The sequence below is a fragment of the Tinamus guttatus genome, unplaced genomic scaffold (genome assembly GCF_059628265.1).
Source record: "Tinamus guttatus ecotype Peru unplaced genomic scaffold, ASM5962826v1 Tinamus_guttatus_pri_ptg000149l, whole genome shotgun sequence".
Lineage (NCBI taxonomy): Eukaryota > Metazoa > Chordata > Aves > Tinamiformes > Tinamidae > Tinamus > Tinamus guttatus.
Window position 1 is genome coordinate 2,132,722 of NW_028288683.1, and position 26,316 is coordinate 2,159,037.

The 26,316-nt window shown below is 36.8% G+C and overlaps 1 protein-coding gene across 4 annotated transcripts in view; it reads left to right on the forward strand.

Annotated features, from left to right (window-relative positions):
• The window catches only part of SSBP2 (single stranded DNA binding protein 2), a 167,846-nt gene that overhangs the window by 103,512 nt on the left and 38,018 nt on the right, over nt 1–26,316 (forward strand). For 2 of the 4 annotated variants that reach the window (XM_088522104.1, XM_088522102.1), the window contains exon 5: nt 11,193–11,282. The exons of the other annotated variants lie outside the window; for them this stretch is intronic. In XM_088522104.1, the coding sequence (XP_088378230.1) occupies nt 11,193–11,282 (90 nt within the window). The remainder of the gene's footprint in view (nt 1–11,192; nt 11,283–26,316) is intronic. 4 annotated transcript variants of the gene reach the window in all.

Here is a 26,316-nt window from a genome sequence, read left to right on the forward strand (position 1 = left end):
CAGATGCTATTTTTGTGAAAATGTTGGCTTTGTGCTGACATTTCTGCTTGTGAAACTGATTTCAGGACGATTGAGGGACAGGTTCACTCTTGAGAAAAATAGCAAAAATCCCTTTTAAAAAAATATCTTGGACTGTGCTTGTGTAATTCCAATTTCTCAGTGGATTGAAGTTATCACATACTTGATACGGAATTAAGGATTTATCCTTGAGCACCCACCTATGTGAGAAATACCACTGCCTTTAGAATTGTGAAATTCACTCTTCAGACCATAAAGTGAAGTGTTGTGTTTTTTTACATGCCAACAAATCTATCAAGAGTGGAGCTGATTAAAAAAAAAAAAGGCTTCTTCAGCTTATTCTGTCTGTGGGGTTTGCGTGTCGATGTTAAAATGTTGGTGAAGTTGCACTTTTAGGACAGAGCAAAAATATTTACAGCATGATGGTGAGAAATGCAGAAATGCAAAGATATATCTGTAGTCTGTATTTTGTTAGGAGTCATTGAGATCAATGCACGTGAAGATATGAGGGTCCAAACAAGAAGCCTTCCTTAAGCAGAGGGGCAGTTTTGTGATGCAAACTCTACCATTCAGCTCTCTCTGCAGTAGGATTTGATTTTCTGTCTTTTAAACCTAAAATCTGAGCTGGGTAGAGAAGAAATCATGGAAGTTTTTTTTCTTTTGAAGGTATGCAGATATTGCCAAGACTGCTGAATCATTTCCAGGCGACCTGGGAATAACCCCAAACCTCTAATTTCCATTTCATATTCAGAAGTCACTTTTCAACCTACTTTTTTCCACATAACAACTCATAGCATGTTTGCTCTTTTGTGTTTCGGAACATGGAGAAAACAGATCCAGGAAAACTTTAATCTTACTATTATTAATGAATATCTTTATTTTTAAAATGAGAAAGTATTTGATTATTGTATGGAGTACAATGGTATGAAAATTGGAATACATAGCATGGCAGTCCTGAAATTTTTGAAAAATAAAGCGTCTTTAATATTTGTATTAATTATGTTATTTAAAGACACTATGCCAAATAGCTTAATTAAAAGGGAAAATGAGGCTATTAGATAAGTTTCACTAGCATAATTGTACCAACTATGAATTTTCTGTGGAGCATTGTTGGGGAACAGAATGGAGCATGTGTGGAGCAGGAAATAAAAAATAGTAATAATCAGACAGCTTTGTGCTGCCTTAAGCACAGTGGTAGTTAAAATATTACTCATGACTTATAGGTGGAGTAAGCTAAGTAGCTCAGAAAATTAGTTCTAGATATCTGCCTTGGATCTGCCTGGAGAGTGGATGACTGGTAGCCATTTAAATTATTTGGAATAACGATTTCAGGAGTTAGCCATCTTTGAGTGTACATATTAAAAAATGGATAAAAAGCACAATGTGTCACTTTTTGCAGACATTTTATCGTGACCAGAAAAGCCATTGAAAAAAATACCAAGACTATAGAAGCAATTTTGTATTTCAGTATTTTTAAATGTAAAATTAAGGTTTCTGGTCTAACAAGGCAGATGAGAAAATTCAGTCCAATGCATATAATATGTGTCATCTTCTATGAGTTAAATAAATTCTTCTATCGGTTTCCTGTGAACAGCATTTTAAAAGAAGCATCTTCAATCTATATTCAGATTCCTAATGGCAGAGAAGGCAGTGGGTTAAAACTGGGGCCTGCAGTGTCAGTTATTCAACAAAGGTCTGGAGGTGCAGCTCAGAAAAATATCGCATTGAGTGTTTTGTGGTTGTTAAGTCAGCAGACCGAAGCAGTCTTGGTCTCCAGGGAATCTGGAGGAGGGGTGTAAGTGTCACTTCTGCAAAGAAGTCATTTCACTGAAATATCACTGCAACTCAGCTGCAAGCTGCACAGCAGTGTGTGTCTCTGTCTCTGTGTCCCCTCAAGTGCCTTTAACTTGTCAGTAACATGGTTATTACTGATGAACCTGCTAATACTGTTGCATCCTAACACAAATGCCTCATAACTCAGTGAGTTGCTAGCGTTTAGTACTTTGATTCTGTAGCTAGATATACATTGATAAGTAACAGCATGCTTGGAAGTAAGGTGAAGTAAGTGATCTTACTTCAGTAGCAAATTCTGGAAACACTATTTGAAATATTACATTTCTTTTTTTTCTGTGTCTTCATAAGGAAATGGGAAAAGCCAAATACTCAGCTTCTAAGTATAGTTCTGTTGTTTTGAAATAGGAAGTAGGCAGTAATTTGATAGACTTTGTATTCAACATACAAGTTATTTTTGCATTTCTCCTCATTTTTATGAATCAGTGAACATTCTGTTGATATCCTTGTGTAGCAGTGATTTTTAATAACTTCTAGTGAATAGTAACAATTTATTTTTAAGCAAATCTTTTCTTTATAGCCATTCTTTAGAGAAATCCTTCATTGGGAATATAAATAATCCTAGGGAAGGTGAGCTAAGAGACAGAATTGAGTGTTGTCTTTGGATAAGAGTTAGAAGTCCTTTCATTCATTCATTCATAGCAAGGGTTTCTTTAGAAAACCCTTCTGCTATGCTTAACAATATATTTCTAAACTAATATATAGTTTTTAGCCCTGTAATAGAATTTCACTGTCTCAGCTAAGCAGAATGAAAGCCTCAGATTGGACTCTGGAATACAGTTAAACAGACTGTAATCCCACTGCAGATACATGAAGCTCTGCTTACTCGGAGGTTGGTTTGGGGTTAGGATTATTACATGTGGAGAGAAGAATTATCTTTTAGGCAGATGGACTTCCAGACAACTCTGCTACCTCCGAGTAAAGTGTCTTTCTTCTTTTTTCAGAGAAATAAATGTGATAACAGACCTGTAACTTGGCCATTAATAGAATGACACCCATAGTTAATTACATACTGTTTATAATAATGTATGGGATAGAGTGAACATAACTGTAATTTCAAAATCCAAGTCAATCTGTAAGGATTTGCAATTCAATAAAAAACAAGAAGCTACAAAATGAGAATTATAAACCTTTATGTTGTGGACATGTTGTGGACTATTATTGCCATGTGAATGCTTTTCTATTACAGAATAGAAATTAAATGTTTTAGGTATATATATATGAGTGAACCTGTACCAAAGATTTAATTAGGCTTTGTTAGCCATATTTTTCAAATGGCTCGCTTGTATGCGATTGATGAATCTATCTTTTGGGGCAAGATCTTCAACTGATTGTAAATGGACTGTGCCTCCTCATTCCAAATCCAGACGTGTTTCTCGTGTGTACCAGTGAAAGTCCACAGAGGAATAGTAATTTATTGCCAATTAAAAAAAAAAGTTCAGAAAGATGAAATGATGTTTTATCTTAAAGAAAACAAGAAGGTTTATAGTGGCGAATTAATGTACTTTTTATTAGTCTTTCTCTGTTTTTTGGTAGATAGAAAATAATGAAACACTGTTACTGTACCTTGCTAATAAGTTAAAAAGATTTGATAAATTTCAGCCTGAAGTGTTTGGAAAAGGAAATCTGCTGATCCTGTTACAATATTGGCTATTGGCAATTTGAAGCTGTTAATGGACAGAAAATAAGCATTGGTAAATGGCATTGGAAATAATAATTATTGAGCATTTCCAGGAAAACAAAACAAAGCAAAGCAAAAAAACACACCAATATTTAAATAACCTATTCATTAGCTTGAAAGAAATGGCACTGCAGATTTATCTTACATCATTCAGAGAGGAAAGGAAAAAAAGAAAGGACATTTTCTGAAATTTCTGCTAAAGAAGACAATTTATTTGTGTCAGAGATATTCTGTATAGTGTTCTTAACATGTACTTTAATACATACATAATACATGCTTTTTGCATCTGTATCTGTCGGGTCTTTTTGTTTGTTTGCATAAAACTGGAGAATGCATGACATCATTGTGTGAGCCAGAAGGTAGTTTGTAAGGCAATCAGTAATAAGTAAGAAAATAAATAGATTTGTGGTGCATTTTACATATCCATCCTTTCATAACACAACAATCAGTGCTTAATTCATAGAATGTTGGAAAAAAACGAGGCTTTGAGAAAGTATTGACAACAGACAGTTGGCTTCAGGATTACATTTTGCATTACATTGCACTATTCAACAATATCAGAGACTGGTCGCAACTAACCACGATGGCTCCTTCTAGTCTTCTGTTCCTATGTGTATTTACTCTTCTCATGATTGGTGTCTCCAGATGTGATAAATTAAGCAGTACAGATTTGGAAAGATACCTGACTTTTGCATGAATTTACTTGTGCAGTCATCTCAGTGGTATTGAGTGACTAACAGAGTCCTATTTATACTTGGTATCCCTAAGAGTTATAAGCATGCGATTCAAGGAGCTGTCTACCAGAAATCAAGTATTTTCTGCTTTTCCTCTTAACGGTATGCTGCTGTCACCAGTGTTTTAAACTGAGTGCCAAGAGCAATTGTCATTCCCCTGTGCTCTCTTTGCACCACTCCTTACAGGTCTCTGATTTTGTCAAGGTAGTTGAGGAAGGCAAGATGAGATGAAGCCACATGCACTGATGAGGCTTCTGTCTCCTCTGCTGATCAGAGGTTGCCCCCTCAGTACTTTGCCCACCATCTATCTGTAGACACACATCACCTGAGCTTTTTGGGCAAGGATCGTTTAACGGTTTTACATTTCTTTGTTCTTGGCCTACAAAGCAGAGACTGGAGAGGTCCTAGTCTCCCTAGTCTGGCATATCCCTGGGTATCCCTGCTTACCTGCTGGCTTAATAAATGGTGATAGCAGCACATAAAACCAACAGTGGTTGGGTTGTGAAATGAAGTTACAACACAGTCTTAGAAGGAGTTCTTCATGTCCCTTGTGTGGTTTGTGCAAATTATATGTGTCTGTGTATTAATGTCACAGATACATATACCAAAACTAGAGTGGCATATTGAAACATTGCTTCTGCTATTTCATCTGAATCAACTGTATTAATATGCTTTGAGATAATGAATTCTCAGAATCTAGTACCTTAAAAATATTAATGAGAATTTTTTAGTCTGCATTTCACTGTGCACAGTTCACTGTGCGTTTTAGTTGTGTATGTCCATATGACAAAGTTTTAGTAGTATTTCTATACCATAATTTGTTTAATGACATCTAAATTCATTTAGGTTATGAAACTTAGTGTTTTTTAAAGAATAATTGGTTTATTTATTACAGTTTCAAAATTATGCTTAACCGTAGGCTAAGTGCCAGCTGTATCTACATTTCAGTGTTTGAGCTTGAGAACTTTGTCTTAGTTACATAAATGTTTAGGTGAAATGTAAAATGATACTACATATATAGTAGAGCTGGCTCTCTGGATTTATCTACAGTAGATTTGTTATGAAAATATCTTTTTTGATTTTAAAAAATCTGAATTTCAGAGAAACTGATTGAAGTGTTATTATTTCTGAAGGTCTTGCCAAAATTCTCATGCCCTAACTTCGCTCTGAAGCAGGATTTAGAGAGAGGACAGAAAGCTAAAGTGTGTCAGGCATTCCTGATCGAAGTACATCAACAGCTTTGTCTGATTCTCATTCAAAATCAGATGTGAAATTCTGGAAAAATCTAAGAAAGGCTTTCAAATTTTTCATTAAAGTGAAAAGAGTCTCAGAAAAGGAATATAGGTAGTAGGTGTGCCTCCTCCATAGAATATTTTCAGTAGATGGTGCTGACATCTCACAGTTCTGAGAGCTATAACAGACACAGAGTTTCTTGGGCTTTTTTATTGTTTTGATTTTCCTTAACCTTAACTACATAAAATTGCTACATACAATTTATTAAAACAGATTGTAGGCTTTTATATTCTTTTTTTCCTTTAATTCATTCAGCGTGTAGAACCTTCCTGAAAGCAGGTTAAGAATTTCTTTTTCCAGAATGCCTTCTAAACCACATTTGTGCTACAAAATGTTACCAGCATGTAAAATTTTACATACTTCCACTGATACTGGTAATTCACTTTGATATGTTCACCTCGCACTGCTTTGACTAATGCCATGCGTTCATGGTGCATCATATTCTCAGTGTATCAGGTTGTATAGCAAAAATGTGATTTTACCCTAGAATCAAGGGGATAAGTACCATCAGAAAGAGGCTCCGTCCGTTAGGAAACTGCAGATGGGAATATCAAATAGCTAGGAAACTGCAGATGGGAATATCAACAGGCTATTGTTTCCAGAAATATAAAAAAAGGAACTTGACGCTTGGTGATAGTAAAACATTCTCAGTCACTTGTGGATGCTCTGTGATATGAGATAATGTGCAGGATGTTGTATCCCATATGCAAATAGCTAGAAGAAACATATTTAAAAGAAAAGGAAAAAAAGAATCTTTCTGGTTGTTTCAGGTACTTTGTACAGAAATAATCCATTTTCTTTTGTGAGGAGTGAATAAAACTAACTCACTTGACAACACTGACAATCATCTACACCTTATCAGGTCAGATCCACACCTTCTTCAACCCAGGGTTGTTGATGCAGCTGCTTCCTCCCCCTGACACTGTTGCCACTTTTCTCGCTGTTCCCCCTTGACCTTCGATGCCAGTTTTATCATCGCTGAGGCTTTGACAGTGGTTTGAACTCACCGGCATCGGGCACTGTGCAGTCTGGAGGCACTCGCTTCTCCCTGCCTGCAGAGCAACATGGATTAATGTGCTCACGCTTGGCCATGGCAGTTTGGAGGACAAGGCCTCTGAACATGGCAGTAGCAGGACTTGCTTGATGCACCTGAGGAAGACGAGGCTACCACCCACCAGCAGGAATGCATCCTTTCCAGCAGAGGAGCAGGATTATTGCTGATGGGAAGGAGGTCCATGAAAGAGGCCCGACGATGTGGGAATTGAGTGGGTGAGAATGGCCATAGGTCTGCCTCGTGTATGAGGTCCACCATCTCTCACTCATTTCAAATAAATGTGTAAAAAACTGCATATTGCCTTTTCGTAGAAAAAAAACACAGGGACATTTGTTAAGCTCCTTTCTTTGGGTAAAAAAAAGGAAGTCTTACTCTAAACAAAATACCTAAAATTAAATTCCCATAATAGTGAAAGGCCAAAGCAGGATTTTTATGGATGAACTCAAGTCCTTTCTTCGTAAAATATTTTGATTGCTTACTGCTTATTTATTTTGATAGCTTCAGAAAAGGACCTGCATATTGTAAGGTTTTTATGTGTGGTTCCAATAGTTGCAGATACTAAATGAATGGAATAACTAGTCTACTTGTATTTTTATTTGTTATTTATTGTTAATTTCTTTATTGATAAAAATCCAGTCTGAACTTTGGCTGTCAGTAGCTACTCGGGAGACTCTTTCAGATTTTTTGCTATAATCATCTGTTTTTGCATTGTCTAGAGTTGCTTGGGTAAATTAATAAAAGTTCCTGGTAGTTCCTGGTCAAGTAGACCATTTTAATTAACAATTGTAAAGAGATGCCTCGGTATTTTAGATACAAAGTCAAATAAAGTTTTCCACTTTTAAGGAGGTGAAATCTTGTCTGAAGAGATTAAACAATTTAAATTTTCCTATTTCATCTTTTTATGAAAAGCAGGGGAAGCAAATTGCAAATATTTAAAATGTCAAACTAATGGAAATTTGAATGATGAACAACTTGCAATGCATGCGAAAAGAAGCTATGGTTTGCAGTGGGACTGTGAAAGGAGAACTGAATAATTCATCAGAATAGACTAAATAAGAATATTTCGGTGCAGCTGTTGCAGGTTTGTTTATTGATCTACCTAGCATTAGTTTTAAAAACGTTCATCATACAGCATAGAAAAGACAAACTAGAAAACATAGTCTCTCTAAAATGCTGAAGATGCTTTATTTCTCTTCCTGAGGCTTCAGTGCCCATTGGGGAAAAAAAATCCCAAGACTACAAACATGAAAGCAGAAACAAATACAGTACATTACATAATGCAAGACAGAAATTTTAGTTCCACCAGGATCTAAATGGTGGAAGGCCCACGACTGCAAAATTCTTGCGATTCCCAAAGCAGTGCTTAACTCCCACTCTTTAGCAAGGGGTGGCACAACTGGCTTGCCATTGGGGCAGTTCAAACCTTGCACCATTCCATATACCAGCAGATCTGGAGACGTGTCTTTAGACACGTCTTTGCCTCTGGAGACAAAGAGTTTTCTGCCTAGCTCCTGCTATTACAGCAAGCAGCCATTTTAGCAGGCTGTGAGAGTTGCCTGCAATTCCCTCAGGTTCACTGGGAAGCAAAGCTGGATTTAGCTTAGCTGTATCCAGCTAAGTCAGGTTTTAAAAAATAAAAGCAACACTGTAATCAAAATATATTTTTAAAATATTGAGCCTTATATACCAAAGTGTTATCTGTAAGCATCTTTTAAAATAATGCTTTGATAGAAAGTTTTAACGGCTGCCAGAAATCTTACAAATGTAATTACATCCTTCCCCCTCCCTGCCACTTCAGAATAATGATCATCTCTTCTCCCACTTTCCTTTACCTTTAGGTACATAACCTCTTTTTTAATTTTTTTTTCACTCTGTTCAGTTCTATCCCTTTTGAAGTAATTTGTGAAGTGTGGCAAACAAGAGTGAGCTCTGCCAGGGCAAATCCCCCTATCCCTGTGGGAACATTGCGTTGTGAATAGTTGCTCTCGCCTTCCCTTACAAATGTTGTTGCATAACCTGCAGTGTCTGGAAGAGGCCCCAGTTGAGAGGGACATCTGAGAGCCCTTTTCCATTGGGCATTAAGGCACTCTGACATGCATTAATGCCTCACATAATCTAGTTTCAATAATGCCAGCAAGAATCTGGTACTTGGGGTAGGAGGCTTCTGAAAACTGGTCGCCTATCAAAGGAGGTGCTGCTCTTCTCTGTGATCTCCCCATTTACAGCATTTGATGTATCTGACTTACCACTACTAAGATGTGTTTGCCAGCGATTTGTTTTAGGGTCTTCAAATGCTTCTATTCTGTAATATCAACTGTATTGGACATACTACAGTGCTTCAGGCAGGACCACCAGGTTGTGTGAACATAGCTGAGGTGGAGGAGGGACCGGAAGGCATTAGGATGTGAAGAGGGGCGATGGTGTGATCAGGTTCGTCGTTATTAGTGCCTCTTTAACAGGCTGCCCCCTCTCAGTCTGGCACTGCACTACAGAGTAGTGTGGACATTTTAAGGTGCCTTTACTTTTAACACTATTGATTTTCACCATCAGTGATGTTACTGCTGTCATTCTTTATCTAGAAAAACCTTAATATCTGGAAGGATCTAACATACTTCACTCAAAGTGTTTCTGCACCTGTTCATGGTTTGACTTGACATTATGATCTGGTACTCAGTTTTACCAAGTCCTTTTTTTTTTTTTTTTTTTGCCTAAAAAGCCTCCAGACTGGCACATCAGCTCTCCTTTGGAAATGCTGCTGTTCTCAAAGTAATTAGTAGATAAACACAGAAACCATACAAAAGAGAAGATTACAAAATTATATTGTACTTCAGAAGTTATTTATGTGCGTTCACACCACTTATTTCTCTTGCTGTTTTGGAGTTCAAGACAGTGTCGCAGATCTAGGAGAAGGACCAGAGAGGCTCCATCTCACAGTGTACTTTCCCATGAGTCAAGCTCCATGGTACTCCAGCCCCAAGAACCTCAGGTAGTGCCCAAGAAATAGCCAAGAAATAGCAGATAACCATCTTTATTTGCTGCGACTTTACAGAATAGCTTCATTCATTTATGGTAGTTCCTGACAAAAAGGTTTTACGATTCAAATGTGGTTGCTACCTCCAATTCATGTGACTGACTTAGTCAGCTGCAACTGTATAATATTTTAACACTGATTCTAAAAAGAAAAATCTTTGAATAAATAATGATTTCTGTTTTCTAATGAATCAAATGTTCAAAATCAGTTCTGAAAACAGCACTTTTTACAATTTCATACTTTTACAGTACCTCTGGGCTTTTGTTTGAAAAGAACCTACAATGTAGACGCTAAATATATTACTGGTAGTTGTTAAAAAAATGATTCTGAAGCGTGGTGTAAGCCATTGAAAAATCTGTGGTAATTAACTGAATATTTCCTTTTTTTCATGATTTAAAAAGGTCAACTCGTCTTTGTGCCAGTTTTCAAATTTTTACAGCATTATTCTTTAATTTCCTAGACAGTGTGCCAAACACCTGGGAATATAATTTACAGGTCGGCATCCTTTGGATAGCAAATGTGGGAGTACAATGAAGTGATCAGTTAATGAACAAAAGTCATTCATATTCTGTAGGGCAGATATTGGCAGATCATTAGTGAACTGCAAGCATCTCTCTTTGCATTGTGCGTGCATGAATACTTTCACAAATATTTTAAGTCTTTATAGGTCATTCAGCCTTATGCCCTAACAGAAACATATTTCAGGAAGGAAGACTGCTAGAAATTAAAAGTAATTGAGGTTCCAATACATGGCAACAATAACAGTTTGGCTTCCCTTTTTGTGATGATCTCCTGCTTATAAATTGCCAGAAGCAATATTCTTTATTTGCTTATTTCAACTGAAGGGTTTGCAAAGGTAACTAATTTCATCCTCTGATTCACTTCTTAGAATCCCTTTTTCTTTTCCTTTCCAAAAATGTAACCTGAATTCTTCTAATTTGTCATGGTGGTTATTTTGGGGGTTGGTAGAATCATGAACATTACTCGCTGAATCGTGAGCGTTCCTTTGTGTGCTGCTTGTTACAGAACCTTGTTTTGAGGCTTGATATAGTCCTGAAAGAATATTACAGGCTGCTGAAATAATCTTTAAAGTGCTTGGAAATTGCTGGTAAAATGCATAAATTAGTTTCCTTATCCTACATATATATTGGTGTGCATGAGTGGGGATGTTTGTACTCACGTAATAAGAGCAAAAGTGTGCAAGTTACATTCTCATTTGTGTTCATATAGGCATACATTTTCAGATACTTCTTTTTTATTTAGTCAAGATCTATTTAAGCGATACATATCTGTATATCCATGCAATCTCTAGCATCCTTCCCTTCAATGTATACTTATGATCTTTACCAAATTGTTACACTTGCATAAAATAAGACTAAACATTATACAATTTTCATTTACCTTTAGATGAAAGAATGAATTGCTTTCTGCATTTTGGTCACAGCAGGTTTTTTGGTCTTTTTTTTTTGGCGGGGGGTTTTGTGCCTACCATGCAATGACAAAGGTTTATTTTCCCTTTGTTCTTTTCAGAGTGCTGCAGCAGCTCCCAGTCCAGTGCTAGGAAACATTCCCCCAGGAGATGGCATGCCAGTAGGTCCTGTACCACCGGGGTTTTTTCAGGTATTCAGAAAAATTATGATTACAGGAATTCTAGGACAGAAAATCCTCCGTATTACTGTTTAAAAGTCTGTAGAAAAGGTCCTGCTCTAAACTATATGTCACTATATGGTGCAATACTTGAGTTATATTTTTAATGAAAGTAAATAGATGGAAAGGAAGGGATCTCTCTGACTAGCAAGTATTCCATTTGTAAAATAAAATAGCATAACTCATTTCAAAATTTCAGGGATATGAAATGATGCCAGTTTACAGTTTTACAACGCTTGAATATAATTTTATAACAATTTCTTACAATAAAATATTAGAATTGCATTGCTACTTTAAAGTAAGAATGTTGTTGGTCATGTTTAGCTCTGTGGCAGAGCTGCAAGATTTTTAAGATACTCAAATTTCAATGGGAATTAGACAATATAGAATATCCTACCGATCATCTGTTTGCATTGAGGATCTCAACTCTGATGTCTAAAAATGAGCCAAGGATTTAGAGCATGCATTGCCTCTCATAAGGTCATAAATGGAAATAAGTACCCAACTAACACTTTGGACATGTACTATACAGAGTATTAGGATGCAAAAAAAAAAATGCATTTTACCGTGCAAGGCCAAACTAACAATTTTAGTCCAAGATAGGATTGCTGATATGAGTGAGTTTGCATCTCTACTTGATCAAAGCTCAGTTCTTTTTCTCTCCACTGGTTAACTGCTACTGTGAAGCAATAGATGCAAATGCTCTAGAATTGAAACAGTTCTTTAAGATGGAGCAAAACAGAAAACTTGATCTCATGACATGAAAGGAAAAATCCAGATTCCCAAGATTGTGATGGTGGAAAAGAAGATTTTGACAGGAGGCTTCTGTTCTATGAAAAACAAATGTTGAAATCCAGGTTGATAGAGTAACATCGTTTTCCTTCTTCGATGAGATATGTAGACAAAAAAGAAGTAGATTTCATCTGAGAACAAAGAAATATTTTACTGTCTTACATCTTTACATTTTTTTGCACTCTTATAAAAATGGTGCTTGTAGAAAAATGGCGCTTGTAGAAAAATGGCAGGATAGTTTTTTTAGCCCTCTAGAAGCTTATCAGTAGTTCATTTCATGTATCTGTTTTGAATGTAAGTGACAACAAATTATTTGCATAGCCCTCTTTTTCCCACCGTCAGAGAGGGAAAGAGGGGAATATGCAGTACGGTACCTACCTAGAGAAATCCTGCACATGGCATGAGCATGTTGTTTGCTTGATTGACTCAGAATCTGAGGCAAGGTTTATGAAGGATATTTTTCAGGTGAAGCACAAAATATCATATAGCTGCCAGTCACAGTATTTTAAGAAATTGTTAGAAGTAATTAGTTGTTTTATTTCAGGTTTTCCTGTTATGAACTGCTGGCTCTGTAGAGTTTTTTAGCACTTTTCTTTTTTCTTATTTTTTTGTGTCATGTAAATATTTTACTTTTTCTTGTTTTGGCTACCCATTCTAATCATACATTCAAGAGAACTAGAATTTAAAGTTCATTTTTATATTCTTAAAGGAAAATAAGTGAAAGGGCACAGGAAGAACAGTTGTGAGAAGTATAGAGGAGGGAGTAAGTATATTAAAGGTTTTGCAGGAGAAGGGTGTGGATGTTTTATTTTTAGGAACGTGAGCATTAAAGTTCTTCTACTTACTTCAACTGCTGAGAGAGGTTGCAGAGACAAGATGATAGAAAGTTAGAGTTAAGTATGGGTAGACTTTATTTTTCTCATCCGAAACTAAAGATTTGCTCAGAGTTTGCTCACTTTACTTCAGCGATGTGTTCTTTCCTAAGACTGGGGGGAAAATAGACAGGAAAGGTTTCTGTGTTGTTAAGATTTGTCCATAGCGAAAAGTCTTTCCTCTTTTGTTTCTCTGAAGTTTACTTTCTCTTCCAAAATAAGCCTCCCTGTATAAAGTATTGCCTTTATATCTTAGGGAAAAAAAAAAAAAAAAGAGAGAGAGATCCTTGCTTATCAATATCTGAATTCAGTCTTATTTGAAACCCCACAGACAGCCTGCTCTTTTTCCAAGGCCTGGGACTGAAAATATACTGAGGAGAATCCATTTTCACTGTAAGATAGTTGATAACATTAATCAGAGCCATAATCAACTCAACGATATGTTTGATGAATCTTCTACAAGACAGGTTCCAAGAAATGATCTGCACAATCCAATTAGTTTGGACTCCTCCAGAGATTACCATTCACCTCTTCTTGAAACTGCTGAGTCCTTGTCATTGTGTCCCTCTGTAACGTGCAAGACTCATTTTGTGTCCTTTGTAGTTGATTGAGATCTACTTTCCTCAGTCAAGCTGCCTAGTTAACAAAACAAATATTTTTCAAGAGATGATTTATTTTCTCTGCAGTTTTTGTCTGTTTAAGAATATGTACAAAAAATAACATTTTAATTAGCAAATCTAGCTGTAAGTTTGATGGCAAACATATTGATATGACTGGGAGCAATCTCAAGAAATAGAAGCTAAGCCAAAATGTAAGGTGTGTATAAAGCGTATAGGTATAGACCTCTCATGATAATGTACTATGAAGATGGAATTGTGAAAGTTGGGAAAAGTGTCTTCTAGTCAAGAAGCAGCTAATATGTGATGGTAGTGCCTCTAGAGCTGAATCTTACTGATGTCAGTTTATCTGAGGACAAGAAAATGTGTTTGCAGGTATCAGTGTGGAGGGGCATCATCCACTGCCTTAAAAAGCAGGTGAAAAGACAAGCAAGAAAGAAAATTATGGGCAAAACTTCCCACTTCTTTAATAGATGCTTTCTTTCTAATATATCCAATTTAATACATCTTTCTAATATATCCAATTTAATACATCAGTTTCTGTATGCGCTTCCACACTTGCACTGAGCCTGACAGATCACCAGACTAAGCAAATCACCAGAATAACTAAGTCACAGAAATATTTATCTGTGAATATCGAGGTACTCCAGTCCCTTCTCTATCTGTTACCAGTCTTCTTTCGCTGAGGGACAGGAATGTAGACTTGGGCTTATTGCAGTCTTCTAGATTGTGAAAGCGAGTATTTGTGTTTTTTTAAAAGTCAGAAAATTATAGAAACAGTGGTTGAATGATATTTCTATCTCTGTTTAATTCTCACTAAGACTTTCCACTACAAAGACGTTGTAACAGCTCAGCATTTTGCAACCTAAAATTTATCAGTGGGATCATCCTGGCATTTATGAAGTTGCCTTTCATTGCATTCAAGAAAATATTTGGATTGGTCAAAGCTGAAAGCTACCAACAAGAACTACCTTCCAGCTCTGCTTGCCAAAAGCTCTGCAGGATTGATGGAGCTGCTTCTCAATACCAATTCAGGGAAAGGGGAAAGGCAGTAGCTTAGATGGGAACTGTCCTGGGAACCAAGAAACATTATAAAAGTGCCAGTTTTGCTACAACTGTTGACCACTGCTGTTAAGTCGGTGCCCCACGTAGCCCTGTGTCCCAGACGTCCCTACACCAATGTGGGCAAAATCTGGGAACAGTATGATTTCTCAGAAAGAATCTACCAAAAGCTTTACCCTGCTCTTTATAAAATGAGGTATTCATGTATACGTAGCAGACCACTGCTAGCGACATTAGGCAGTAGTTTCTGGAGTGTCTGGTCTATGAAGCAGGAGTTTTGAAGCCAATTTCTGTTGTATCTCTATATTTGAATATAATTTCCTGTGTTTTAATTCTGATGATGATGTTCAACATTACAATGATGAAGGTCAAAATTGTAAAAACTTATGATATAACGAAAGGAAAGTGGTATACTATTGTATAACTGTTACCTTGACCTTTCAAAGAAAATGGTTTTAAATGTTTGAAAATTAAATTTGTGAAATCAAGAAAACAGGTTTATGTGGATTTAGGAAGTGTCTCAATTTCATCTGATAGTGTGTATTACAATATAACTTCTAATTTCATAGCTAGATTCTTTTGTCTACACAAGACCACGTCTCCTTTCAATACATGGGATAGGCAATCCTCTGGAAATAAAATGGCATTATACGGTAGCTGCAACTGCTGCGTAAAGGAGTCTGCCTCTGCTTCGCTTGCTGCAAAACCTACAGCAAGAAGGAAGAGAATAGTTTTATGATATAAGGCTATTAAATGCCAAATAGAAGAACCAAAACAAATCTTAAAGTTGACTTTGTATCAGGCTGATAAAATGAGACACTGGGTCTAATGCGGCTCCTTGGCTGGCATATCTGGATGATCAGCACATTGGCAATAAGTTGCTTTCCTAGAAAGGGGGTTTCAGGAAAGGGTAATGTTTAGGAATTGGAGTACTGGACTGGATCTTAGAAAAAAAGTGCAATTTTTTCCTAAGTTATCCATGTTTTTCCTTTACCCTAGGTAAGCAATTTCATTTTTATTTGTTCTTGTTTCTCCACCTATAAAAAGGAAGTTCATAAAGGGAAATCCTTTTAGAAGATAATGAATTGCTTGGGCCATGGAAATCATAAGCCTGACTTAGATTCCATGAAGACAAGATGACTATACGCGCGTCTGAAATTCTCATCTACCATAATCTTGCTTCCAGTCAGAGTCTCGGAAAGAGATCTTCATTTGCTGCTTTTCTTCTCTTAACTACATTCATGATATTGAAAACATATACGTATACAGAACTGAGACATGAAGAAAGCACTTAGCTGCCATGATAATAAAATAAAGTCATTTAGGACATCTTCTGTGCCATTTTTAAACCTAAGAGTTGGTCCTTTGTAGATTTCTTGGTATGGCTGCCCACAGAGAACGCCGTGACCTGAGCTTCATCCCTGTCATTAGAGCCCTAGATAATATGAAAAAATGTGTTTACCTTTGGGTTTAGACATTAGGGGTTGCATATAAAGTCAGCAGCCCAAGTTTTGTACAAGGCTGTTAATAAAATCATACAAGATGAGGTAAATGCATCCATTTCTGATCAAAAGGGCTTAGGTCATACAACAATGAGGTTCCGATTTTACCAACCAGATTTTTTCCAGTTTTTGGTCTAAAAATGGTATTTCTTCCAAGATTTAGTTTTGTACAATACTGAAGTAGTATTTTTTGAAGTTATGTAAGTTACAAGCATAACAAAATCTTCAAGTATTAAGCACTAGCTTCACTCTGTCTGTTCATCCTGGAGACAATGAGATCTGAAGCAATTCATGCTTAGGTACCATGATATGGTAGGAGGGTGGTAAGCATGAGAAGGGTTAATTTCATAGGATTTTATTTGCCTTTAAATATTTTTTCAAGCAGCTAAAGATCTAAGTTTTAGCCCAGTGGAAGCCATTGTCTTTCTCCAAGTTAGGGACAATTTGTACTGCTGAAAAACTGACCCAAGTTGCTTGATTTTGCAGTGCAATTTTAAGAAACATTTAAATGCATTTTTAATTAAACTCGAGTTATCTTCACCTCTTTTATTACTTGGTTGACCAAAACATTGCCATGTTTCCATCTGTATAAAAGAACCTTTCTTTTTTTAAAGGCACTCAGACAGATAACAACACTGAGTTTGTGCTTAACTCACCTGGGAGACACTGCGGAGGAGTTAACTCATGGAGCGCCAGCTGAGATTTTTTTGAAAATCACAGCTCACTTTTCTAGTTTGGTTAAATTCTACCGTTGACTACACCTTTTAGACATATAAGTAATGGATTTGGGGGTTTTGTTTGTTTGTTTGTTTGTTTTAATTTATTACTGTTTCTTAGCAAATTTGTTAACATTTGTTTTAGTTTGGTTTACCACTAATTCTTATTCTTAAACAACTTATATAATTTGAATAAATTGTTATATAGTTTGTTTCATTCACTGATTGTGATCATCAGAAATATTTGGATAGACATGGGAAAAATGTGTTGACAGTATGTTTGAAATACAAATGTTACATATTGCTCTTACATAAAGCCAAAAAAAAAAAAAAAACACCCTCAACCCACCAAAGGAATATAAGGCTGTCATGCCATCTAGTGGCACTTGTACATTCTCAGACTAACTCAATCTATATTATACTAATGTATTATTTTTAGGCTTGCTGTGCTTTAGTAGAGCTGACCTAATGCTCTATAGGAGAGCATTCTTACAGCAAGGCAGATGAGCAAAAAGAACTTTTCCATTTCTCTTCCTGCCTAGCATTACTGTAGTCTATAAAAAAAACTGAGCTTAAATAGCACGTAGATATTGAAAATAACCAAAATAGATTAGTGAATTAGCAATCAATGACAACATGCACTGCCTTGCATTTCAAAACAGAAACAGTGAACTATTTATATAAAAAAAGAAAATGTTTCTGTAAACTTCTGTGGAAGAATAGAAAATGTCTGTTCCCTTTTAAAGTCATTGCTCAGTGCAGACACCTTCCAAGGCAGCTGAGAGGGAAACCAGCTACAGGTATGCTCAATCCTGGCAGTCACTTTATCCAGTTCACACATGCAGGGCTCCTAGGAGCAATTCTGCTGGGTATGTGGTCTGCTCAGATGCTCATGGAGTGTGCTGTTAATTTCAACAGGCATCCAACAGTAAAGAATATAGGGAAGGATAAATTCTCTGGTGTTCCTTTAAAGCCATTTTGAGGTCACTGTGTTGTCTCTGTGATGTGTCTTCTGTGGGGTCATTGTTTGTGCAAGGAATAAGAAATCCTAATTTTGGTAGCTAACTGATATGGCTACAGTTGGAAGATACCGCTCCACAGTGTGTATCTACAGTGGCTTTGAAACTATTTTGCTTCTTTTTAAACTGCTTTGAACTGTTTCAACTATTATTTTCCTTTAATCCTCACGTAGTTTCCTGGTTTTTACGAGCATTACCATTTTTTATCCACACCTGATTTTTCTTTCAAGCAACCACACTTGGTTTAACAATGGCAGCATCCTGCTTAGTTGCTTATCTTTCATTGCTGATCTTGGTGTTTTCCCCACTCTCGTGATGTTGTCTGTCTGCTTACCCTTCCTGAGAACAATTATAAACTTGTTCACAGGAAATAATTTATGGGTGGTAGTTGGGAAATCTATATTCTCTTTGATGCAAAACCTGCAGTTTTGCAGGTTTCTTGCCTTCTTTTGGGTAAAGATTGATAGAATAATCTGGTTTATATCTGTCAGCTCTAAATCATGGAAATTTCAAGTTCCTAGTAAAATTTACTCACGACATTGATAAAGCTGTATTTGATACAGAAAGGCCATCATTTTTGCTTAGGAAAGTAAGCACATTATGCCCTCATTCAATTTATAAAGTTAAAGTCTCAAGTGCCTTTGCAAAATCAAATAGCTACTATGCTATATACCTTTTGCTAAAATATAAATTTACAAGTCATTAAAAATGAACTGACTGGAGAACTAGTCACACATAATCACAGCTAGGCCAGATCTTAACCTGTGGGGCAAATCAGTCAGGTGTAGGAACAAAAAGTGAAGCCTTGAGCAATCAGATCCTGGGTAGAGCTGAGAGAGGGAAGTTCCAGACATTTTGAAAAGCATCATGGATTGTTAAATGCTGCTGTAAGCAAATCAAAGATCATCAAATCTAATGCAAATATAGCTTCTAAGTAAGTCTAGGAGCTTCGGTAGGCCTTGAAAAGCTTTGAAAATATGAAAGTGGATTTTGAAGAGGATTTCTTTTCCCTCCTGGGTCTATATAATTAATGCGAGTAAGGAGAAATTTATTGTATCTCTGGAATCTCCATTGTTTGTAAATGTACCCACCCCAGGATTGCAAACCTGCATCCGCTGGGAATACTCGAGTCATAATAATAAATATTATAAATATATATAAAGTATTTGTATGTATAATTCTTTGCAGAATTGGGGTCTGTTCAGCTTTGCTCTTGCCAGTATTGCATTATAATTTAAAATACTTTAATAATTAATTCGACTTTTTGGACTAAGTGGGAAGTATTAGCATATAAAGAGATCCGTAGGTAGTTTGTGTTTGTGCCTCTTTTTTTTTCTTTCGTTTTCTCTAAATAACAGAAATAAAGTCAACTTTAAAAAGATAAAGGTGTCTGACATCTGCTGGCTTTGATAATTCTATCCTGCAGTTGTGGTAATGGTTTTACTGCTCATAACTGTTAGTGCAAATTAAAACTGCTCAGCTTGAGTAACTAAATAAGCTTTGAGCCCACACTTCCCCCGCCTCCCTTTCCACCCGCCCCGGCTCCAGCAGCCGCTGCTGCCTGGGGATTAGAGCAGAGGCAAGGGAGGGGTGGCACTGAGGATAAGTTACGGGCATCCAAGGAATCCACTCGTTCCTTTCCCAAACCTAGCCAGAAAATCCATTTGCCATTTGTGATGCACTACCCATGCACCCAGGCTGGCCTTAGAGTTAACTTTTGGAGTGCCCTGGGGAGCAGGGGGAGCGGATGTCATTTATATAGGTTTCCTTCTGTTGAGGTTAATTCGGTTCCTGTCATAGCTTGACTGTTGGTCTTTACGGGGCCCACAAGTGCTTGGGATTTAAACTAAAATCTTTGGAGGAAGATGATGCATTTAGCCTCACAATACCTCACAATAATGTATTTATTAAATGTAACAGCAGTAATTATTTTAAACAAACCCTTGTTTGTCATTTCCCAAGGTATTCTGAAAGATTAATCATAAGTCCTAGTGAGGGAAGACTAGAAAAACTGCTAAATTTGAGAAAATATTTTCTCATACGTAGTGAGCTGTGATTAAAGTGTCTGAATTATAAAAACATGGGGTTTTTTAGAGGTGATACTTCCTGACCTTCTAGTTTTAGCTTTAATAAGGGTTGGAGGAGTTAGTTCTATTTTCTGTAAAATTTTAAGTTAATAATTTCAATTTTTATTTTTATTAACCTGGTTTAAATTACATATATTTCACAGCCACTTTCAATTTGTGCTGCTTTTGAAATCTCTTTTAAATATCATGTGCATAATTTAGCCTCTTTCTCTCCCACTTGTCAAATCTTCCTGAGCATGAGATAATGGTATTTCCTATAAAGCGACGCAGATTTAGTAACAGTACAATTCCTAAAGATCATATATCAGCTAAAAGAGTGTTACATACTTTCTCATATTTCTGGAGAAGTAGCCTGGCTAGCAGGAAGATCCTGCTTCTTAAAATCACAGAGGGATGTTTAGCTGGCGACAGAAGGATTTTTGACAGAAGGGCTTTTTGGAAGCTTCGTTTTTCATTTTTGTATACAGAGTGTACTCTCCCTTGCAGGAGTATGTTCATAGCCTTACAGTAATCCTTCATTTTGTGGAACAATTTGTTGGTGAGAGGTAAACAATTAATTTTAGTTGAAGGAATGCGTTGCTTGTGTTACAAGTTTTGGAATCTTAAATGGTGGCAACATGAATGTCTGTGGGCGCCTTCGCCTTTTTTTTTAATTGTGCTCTACACTCCGAGTTTCCGTTTATAGGTTGCCAGACCACACCAGGCAGCTCTTAGCAAACCGTAAATGCGGAAATGATTTTTGTGGGCATCTTCAGCTGAAGTGCAATGAAGTACTTGTTCATGAGACTAGATTTGGTCATCAGGAAGGACCAGCATAAGGAGGAGCGCTTTGCTTCCCTGTGCTGAGAATCTGACACAAACAATTTTGTGTGAAATAGCGCAGATGAGAAACAGATCACTTGATTTACTTGTAGAATACAAGATATTTGACTACAAGTCAAATATTTGGTAAGATATAAAACAAAGACATCTAAGATCCTGGAAGCCCTTTGAGGGGAGTAAAAAGAGCTTATATAATTAACAGTGAAATGCAGTTGAATAGAAAAGCTTAATTTTTGTTAAGCATTGATGATAGCCTGTCTGAGCTTCACAGAAGATAAGTTACATGTTTATACTTATCAGCAAACTCTGCCAGCACAAGTGTGTCGTTTTGAGAGCTGAATTAGTTTAGTGATGGTTAGAATTAAAATGTGTTAATCAAGAGTGCACTGCGGTGACCAGAATTGCTGATGGAGTTGTCCACAGAAAAGAGAGGAAACTAAATAAAAGAAAATGCATGAATTATAAATACTTGGGTAAATTCCGTTCACACGCATTTTATGGTTCGTCAGTGTACTCCTTAAGATCAAAAAGAAAAAAAAAATCATGGCTAATGGAAGCACTTATGCTAATGGTAGTTGTCAAGCATCTCTAAATTATTTTATAAAATATAGAAGTCTTAATGAGACTTATTAAAATGTTGCTTTCTAATATTTTTTTCAGTACAGATAGCATAATGAGAAAATGAAATTGATCAAGTAAGCATTTCTTATCATTTGGACTGCAAATAGTTAAGTAATGTCAATCATTTTAACTAGGAATAGAGTTTGAAGACGAAAAAGAGCATGAGTCAGATTTTCAGGGACAGAATATATAGCTTGGCAATTTATTTATTTATTTATTTATTTATTTTTTACTGGAGAAGAGAGGAATGAAGATTTTTGTTTTGTGATTCTTTTATCTAAACTGTATGCCATTCACCCAGAACTTGAAGTGAGTAAATGGAGAGTTGTGCTTATTATGAAGATCCATCTCTGACTTACGACATCCGTGGTAGTAAATTGTCCCCCTCAGCATCCTGCTTAGCAAACAGCAGCATGATTCGTTTAAAATAATATGTCACAAGGTGAGGACTAGTTAGGGCTGCCACGCCATTTTACGATTTCTGGTGATAAATAGTATTTAGACTTCATTTGTGCCAATTTGGGGGGAGGAGGGCCTCAATCATACAAACCAGTTAGAACTATTCAGGTCCTTGTCCCTGCTGAGTGCTAAAGCTGTGCTTCAGCCTGGGTTATTTAGTTTCTTGTATACTATCATTTCCTTAAGAGATATATTCTGGTTAGGAATATCCTCAGCCTTTCAAAGTGTCTAGGTGTACACTGTAAAAAGATTACTCTGAATTTGGCAGTGCATTTACAAAGAGAGTATGCTGAAGAGCAGTTAGCATTTGTTGTTGTTTCCTTTAAAAACCTGAACGCAGAAGTGGTTTGGGGCAGTCTGTGGTGTCCTGTCTGCACCAGAGCAGAGATGAAGCAGCTCAGGAGGCAGCTGCCTCCTGCCCTGGGGAGCTACGAAGCCTCCACCCAAGAGCTGGAGCCTCCATCTCCCAGTGCTGACACTGCCGTCTGTGTCATGCCGCGATACAGGACAAGGGTCTGTGCCCACGGCGTTGTAGTGAAGCACAGGAAAACCCAAATCCATCCCTTTGCCAAGCTGTCCGTGGAAACACTGACCTCCCGCCAATCAGTAGGACCACTGGGAGGGATGAGCTGGGTGCACAACATCTGAAGTGGCCTGAATTTACGGAGGGAATGTGCATCAAATTCTACACAGATTCCTACGCCCCTTGTGTCTGCTGCTAGGTAAGTAACTGTAGCACAAGCCAGTCAGACTCTGAGCTCATCTTCTGGGTGGGTGAGGCTGGTTGAAGTCCTGCTCTTCTGACTGCCCTGAGGTGAAATGCATTTAGTTAAAACAGGTCAGTGATGCACTTTAAAAACATACCTGTCATCTGGTTTTGACAACACATCTGTATTTTCACTGAAGTAAAAATGAACCTCTTAATAGAACTAGCTAGGAAGATGTTAATATGAATGTAGATGAATGTTATTATTTTAAGCTACCTGAGTGAAGAAGTATTTTTTTCATGCAGTGCCAACAGGCTCTCCATTTTATTCTCCTCAGGGAAGCAGCCAGAGCTCTGTTCTCTCTGATTTTGTCTCTTGGTGTTTTTCTGCTAGCAGATGTGTGTCACCTCACCATTACTCAGGCCTAGTAACTCTTATAATTCTTCTTAAGCTACAGCTAGATGTTATCCTGGCTTGTTGGTTACATGAAGCTTTTCTGTATGGCTTAACAGATAAGGAGAGATCATGTAATATATAGATATCGGGATAGGTTCAGATATTTACTTCAGTCTTTCTCATTGATCAAGAAATCGGAAATCAAATGTGAGTAATATTCAAGGGTACTTATTTGAATGTGGATTATTGAAAAAATTGCAGTTTATGTGGAAAAAGAATGGAGTAATTTAGTGTGTAAGTTAAGTAAGAGTTCAAAATGTCAATCCAAAAAGGTAGTTTAGTTGTATTTGGAAGCAGACCCATTACATTCCCAACTTCTAGAAAAAAATAACCCTAAGGAAAAAAAGTACATTTCTTGAAATTTGTAACTTACTGAAGTACCATATTTAAAACTCATTTATTCTCCCAGTGCTGTGTAGGAGAAAACTAAAACACATTGTATTTCAGAGCAACCAAAACAACTAAAAGAAGACAGAATAAAATTTACCCAACTAGGAGAGAAGTGGGCCACAATCCATGTGTTTGTCTTCAGCTTCCTGGTGGACAGTTTTGGGTGTGCGTGTTTGTGTGTGATTTTGTTTTTATAGTTTGTCTGAAAACCGTTTTTCTTGAATATCAGAACTTTTTTAATATTTTACCATAATAGGATATGTTTAGGGCAGGAGCTAACTTAATTTAACACCTTACATCTTGAGTTTATTTTTATGTAGTATCAGTTCATTAATATCTTATTTGCTGTAAAATGATGAATATATATATTTTCTGTGGTAATTGTACAAGAGTTTTGTCCTATCCCACTTCTTTTTCTCTCAGTTTAACAGAAACCAGTTATATTCCTTTGATGTCAGCTGCACAACAACAGCTTTCAAGATACTATTTGTGAAACCAGATTATTGAATTTTCTACCTAACAGCAGTAATTACAATATACTAGAGTTTGCAGATGTCTTTAGCAAGCTGTTTCCAAAAACACTTCTGGTGTTGCTGCAACTTCTGTGACTCACATATTTTTAAATGTTGGTGGCATCTCCACCTAGAGATGTGTTTTCAACTGTGCCTTAGATGGGGCATAAATACATCTTTCGTTTTCTTTGTTTTCTTACTTGGTTTTGTTTTGTTTTTGACTTGTTTTGGTTTTGCTTTTCTTAATAATGTAGTGAAGTTGTGTGGCAGTTCCTGAATTGCATTTGAGGAGTATTTTGTGCCCTATCTTACGGTAGGGCACAAAATCATTGCCTGGGCCTCCCCTTCCCCAGGAGTTCTGGAAGGCAGCGGATGTAACAAAAAACCCTTGAGGGCTGTTACAGCATCTGGAAATTACTGGGGAATGGAGCCACTCTGCTGATATCTCTCTTCTCAGTCAGATATTATTGATATATTGAGAGTTTGTATGCTCAAGATTTCCCTTAGACAAGATCTCCCTAAGCAAGATCTGGCTGTGAAATGGCAGATATATGTTGACTGAAACCGATACCCTAATACATAAAGGAAGTTCCAGGGAGATATGTCCTTTGCCCCGCTGTTGCCTTCAGACCTGAAAAGTAAATCTATTGCTGTATTATTGAATCATTGTACTTATCTTTGGCATATTTTTCTATTTCATTTTTTCTTTCTACTTTTATTATTTTTTGGATCAGTTACATATTTGTAATCCCTTCTGTCAGTATATATTGAGAAAATTCTCTTTTAATCTATGCATTGCAGATAGGCTCTCTCACTACTTTCCAGAGAGGGTAAACAGGGAAGTGTTTGATTCATTGATGTGGCACCTAACCAGTCCCCTTACTGAACCCCGGGACAAATAAAAAGGCTGTCTTGCTGTGAATTTAGTGTGGGCATCCCTTAAAGGTTTTAGACTATCAAGGTGCTGAATTCTGAATTGACACAAACCTGAGTTAGCAGAGATGCCTGACTCTGATACAAAGAATTTATTTTTTTTTGTCTTCAAAAGACAAGAGCTACATAGAGTGATTTAAAGTCTATGGTCACTGTTTTCAATTTACTACTCCTGTTTCAAACCTGTTACTACTCCTGTTTTGAACCTATTACTTCTCGTGATATATTTGTTGCAATATCTTTAAGAGAAGACAAAGTTTGCAAGAACTCAAGGGAAGAGGGCGCTGCTGACTGCCAGCACCATAGGTCTTCCATAAGCTGTGCTTCTTCCTGCTATTCTGTAGCACTAATGTAAAATTAGACAAGGGTCTGAACGTGGGCTGTCAGTGAAGTGGTGAAATACTGTGTGTGTTGAGTCCTGCCTTCTTGGAATGTCCAAGGCTTCCCTATATCCCATGTGTGTCAGGCTTGAATGTGATGAAGAAGCTGGTCCTAATCACTTAACTGGCTGAAAAGCTGTTGGTGTTGAATACATTTTCATTAAATTATCCCGCTTGGACGCAGTCCTGTGCCACGTGCTCTAGGTGACCCTGCGTGTGCAGGGGGGTTGGACTAGATGACCTCTAGAGGTCCCTTCCAACCTTAAGCATTCTATGGTTCTATGATTCTATGATTTGACAGAATTTCTTTGGTGTCTTGGGAGGATTGTTAGGGGGACAAATACCATGTTGATGGTCAAAAGGGAGAAGTTGAATAAGTAACATGAAAATTAAAATATTTAGGTTTTTGTTTTGATGACAGAAGTTTTGTGGTAACCTTGAACGCTAAATATTGCTTCCAAACATCTAAATATCTTTTAGAACTGTCCTTTACCATTGCTCTCTTGCCTTTTTATGTAATGCTATATGGCACTTCAGTGATGTTTTTGTATATATATGTTACCTATCTTATGTTGGATGCTTTATTGGTACAATATGTATATTCGCTCTGTATATTCTGAGAAACATCAACTGTGATTCCCAGTTGTTAATGTATTTTCTTGCCCACTCTATAGGACTGTCAAGTGTTAATATCCATAGATCACCAAGAGCCAAATACTCTTAGACTGAATTGCTTAAAGAATGGGAGAAGTTCTAAAAATTTCCACAGATAAATTTAAGGGAAATATATAAATATTTAAAGGCTCCCATAGTTATTCCATGCAATGAACTAACAAACTGTTTGTACAGAAATAAACAGGAATGTATATGCTAGCTCTCAAAGACTGCCTAAATACTTGCTTAAGAAACAATGTCTTCAAAGAAATAAATGGTAACTTGTGAGATCATGCCAGAAAAGAGTTCTACGCTTACTCTGTATACTTTTTGTTAAATAGACTTGGTACATTCCTATATTCAGATCTACTCAGATATCCAAAGCAAGTGCTGAAACTCAAAACGT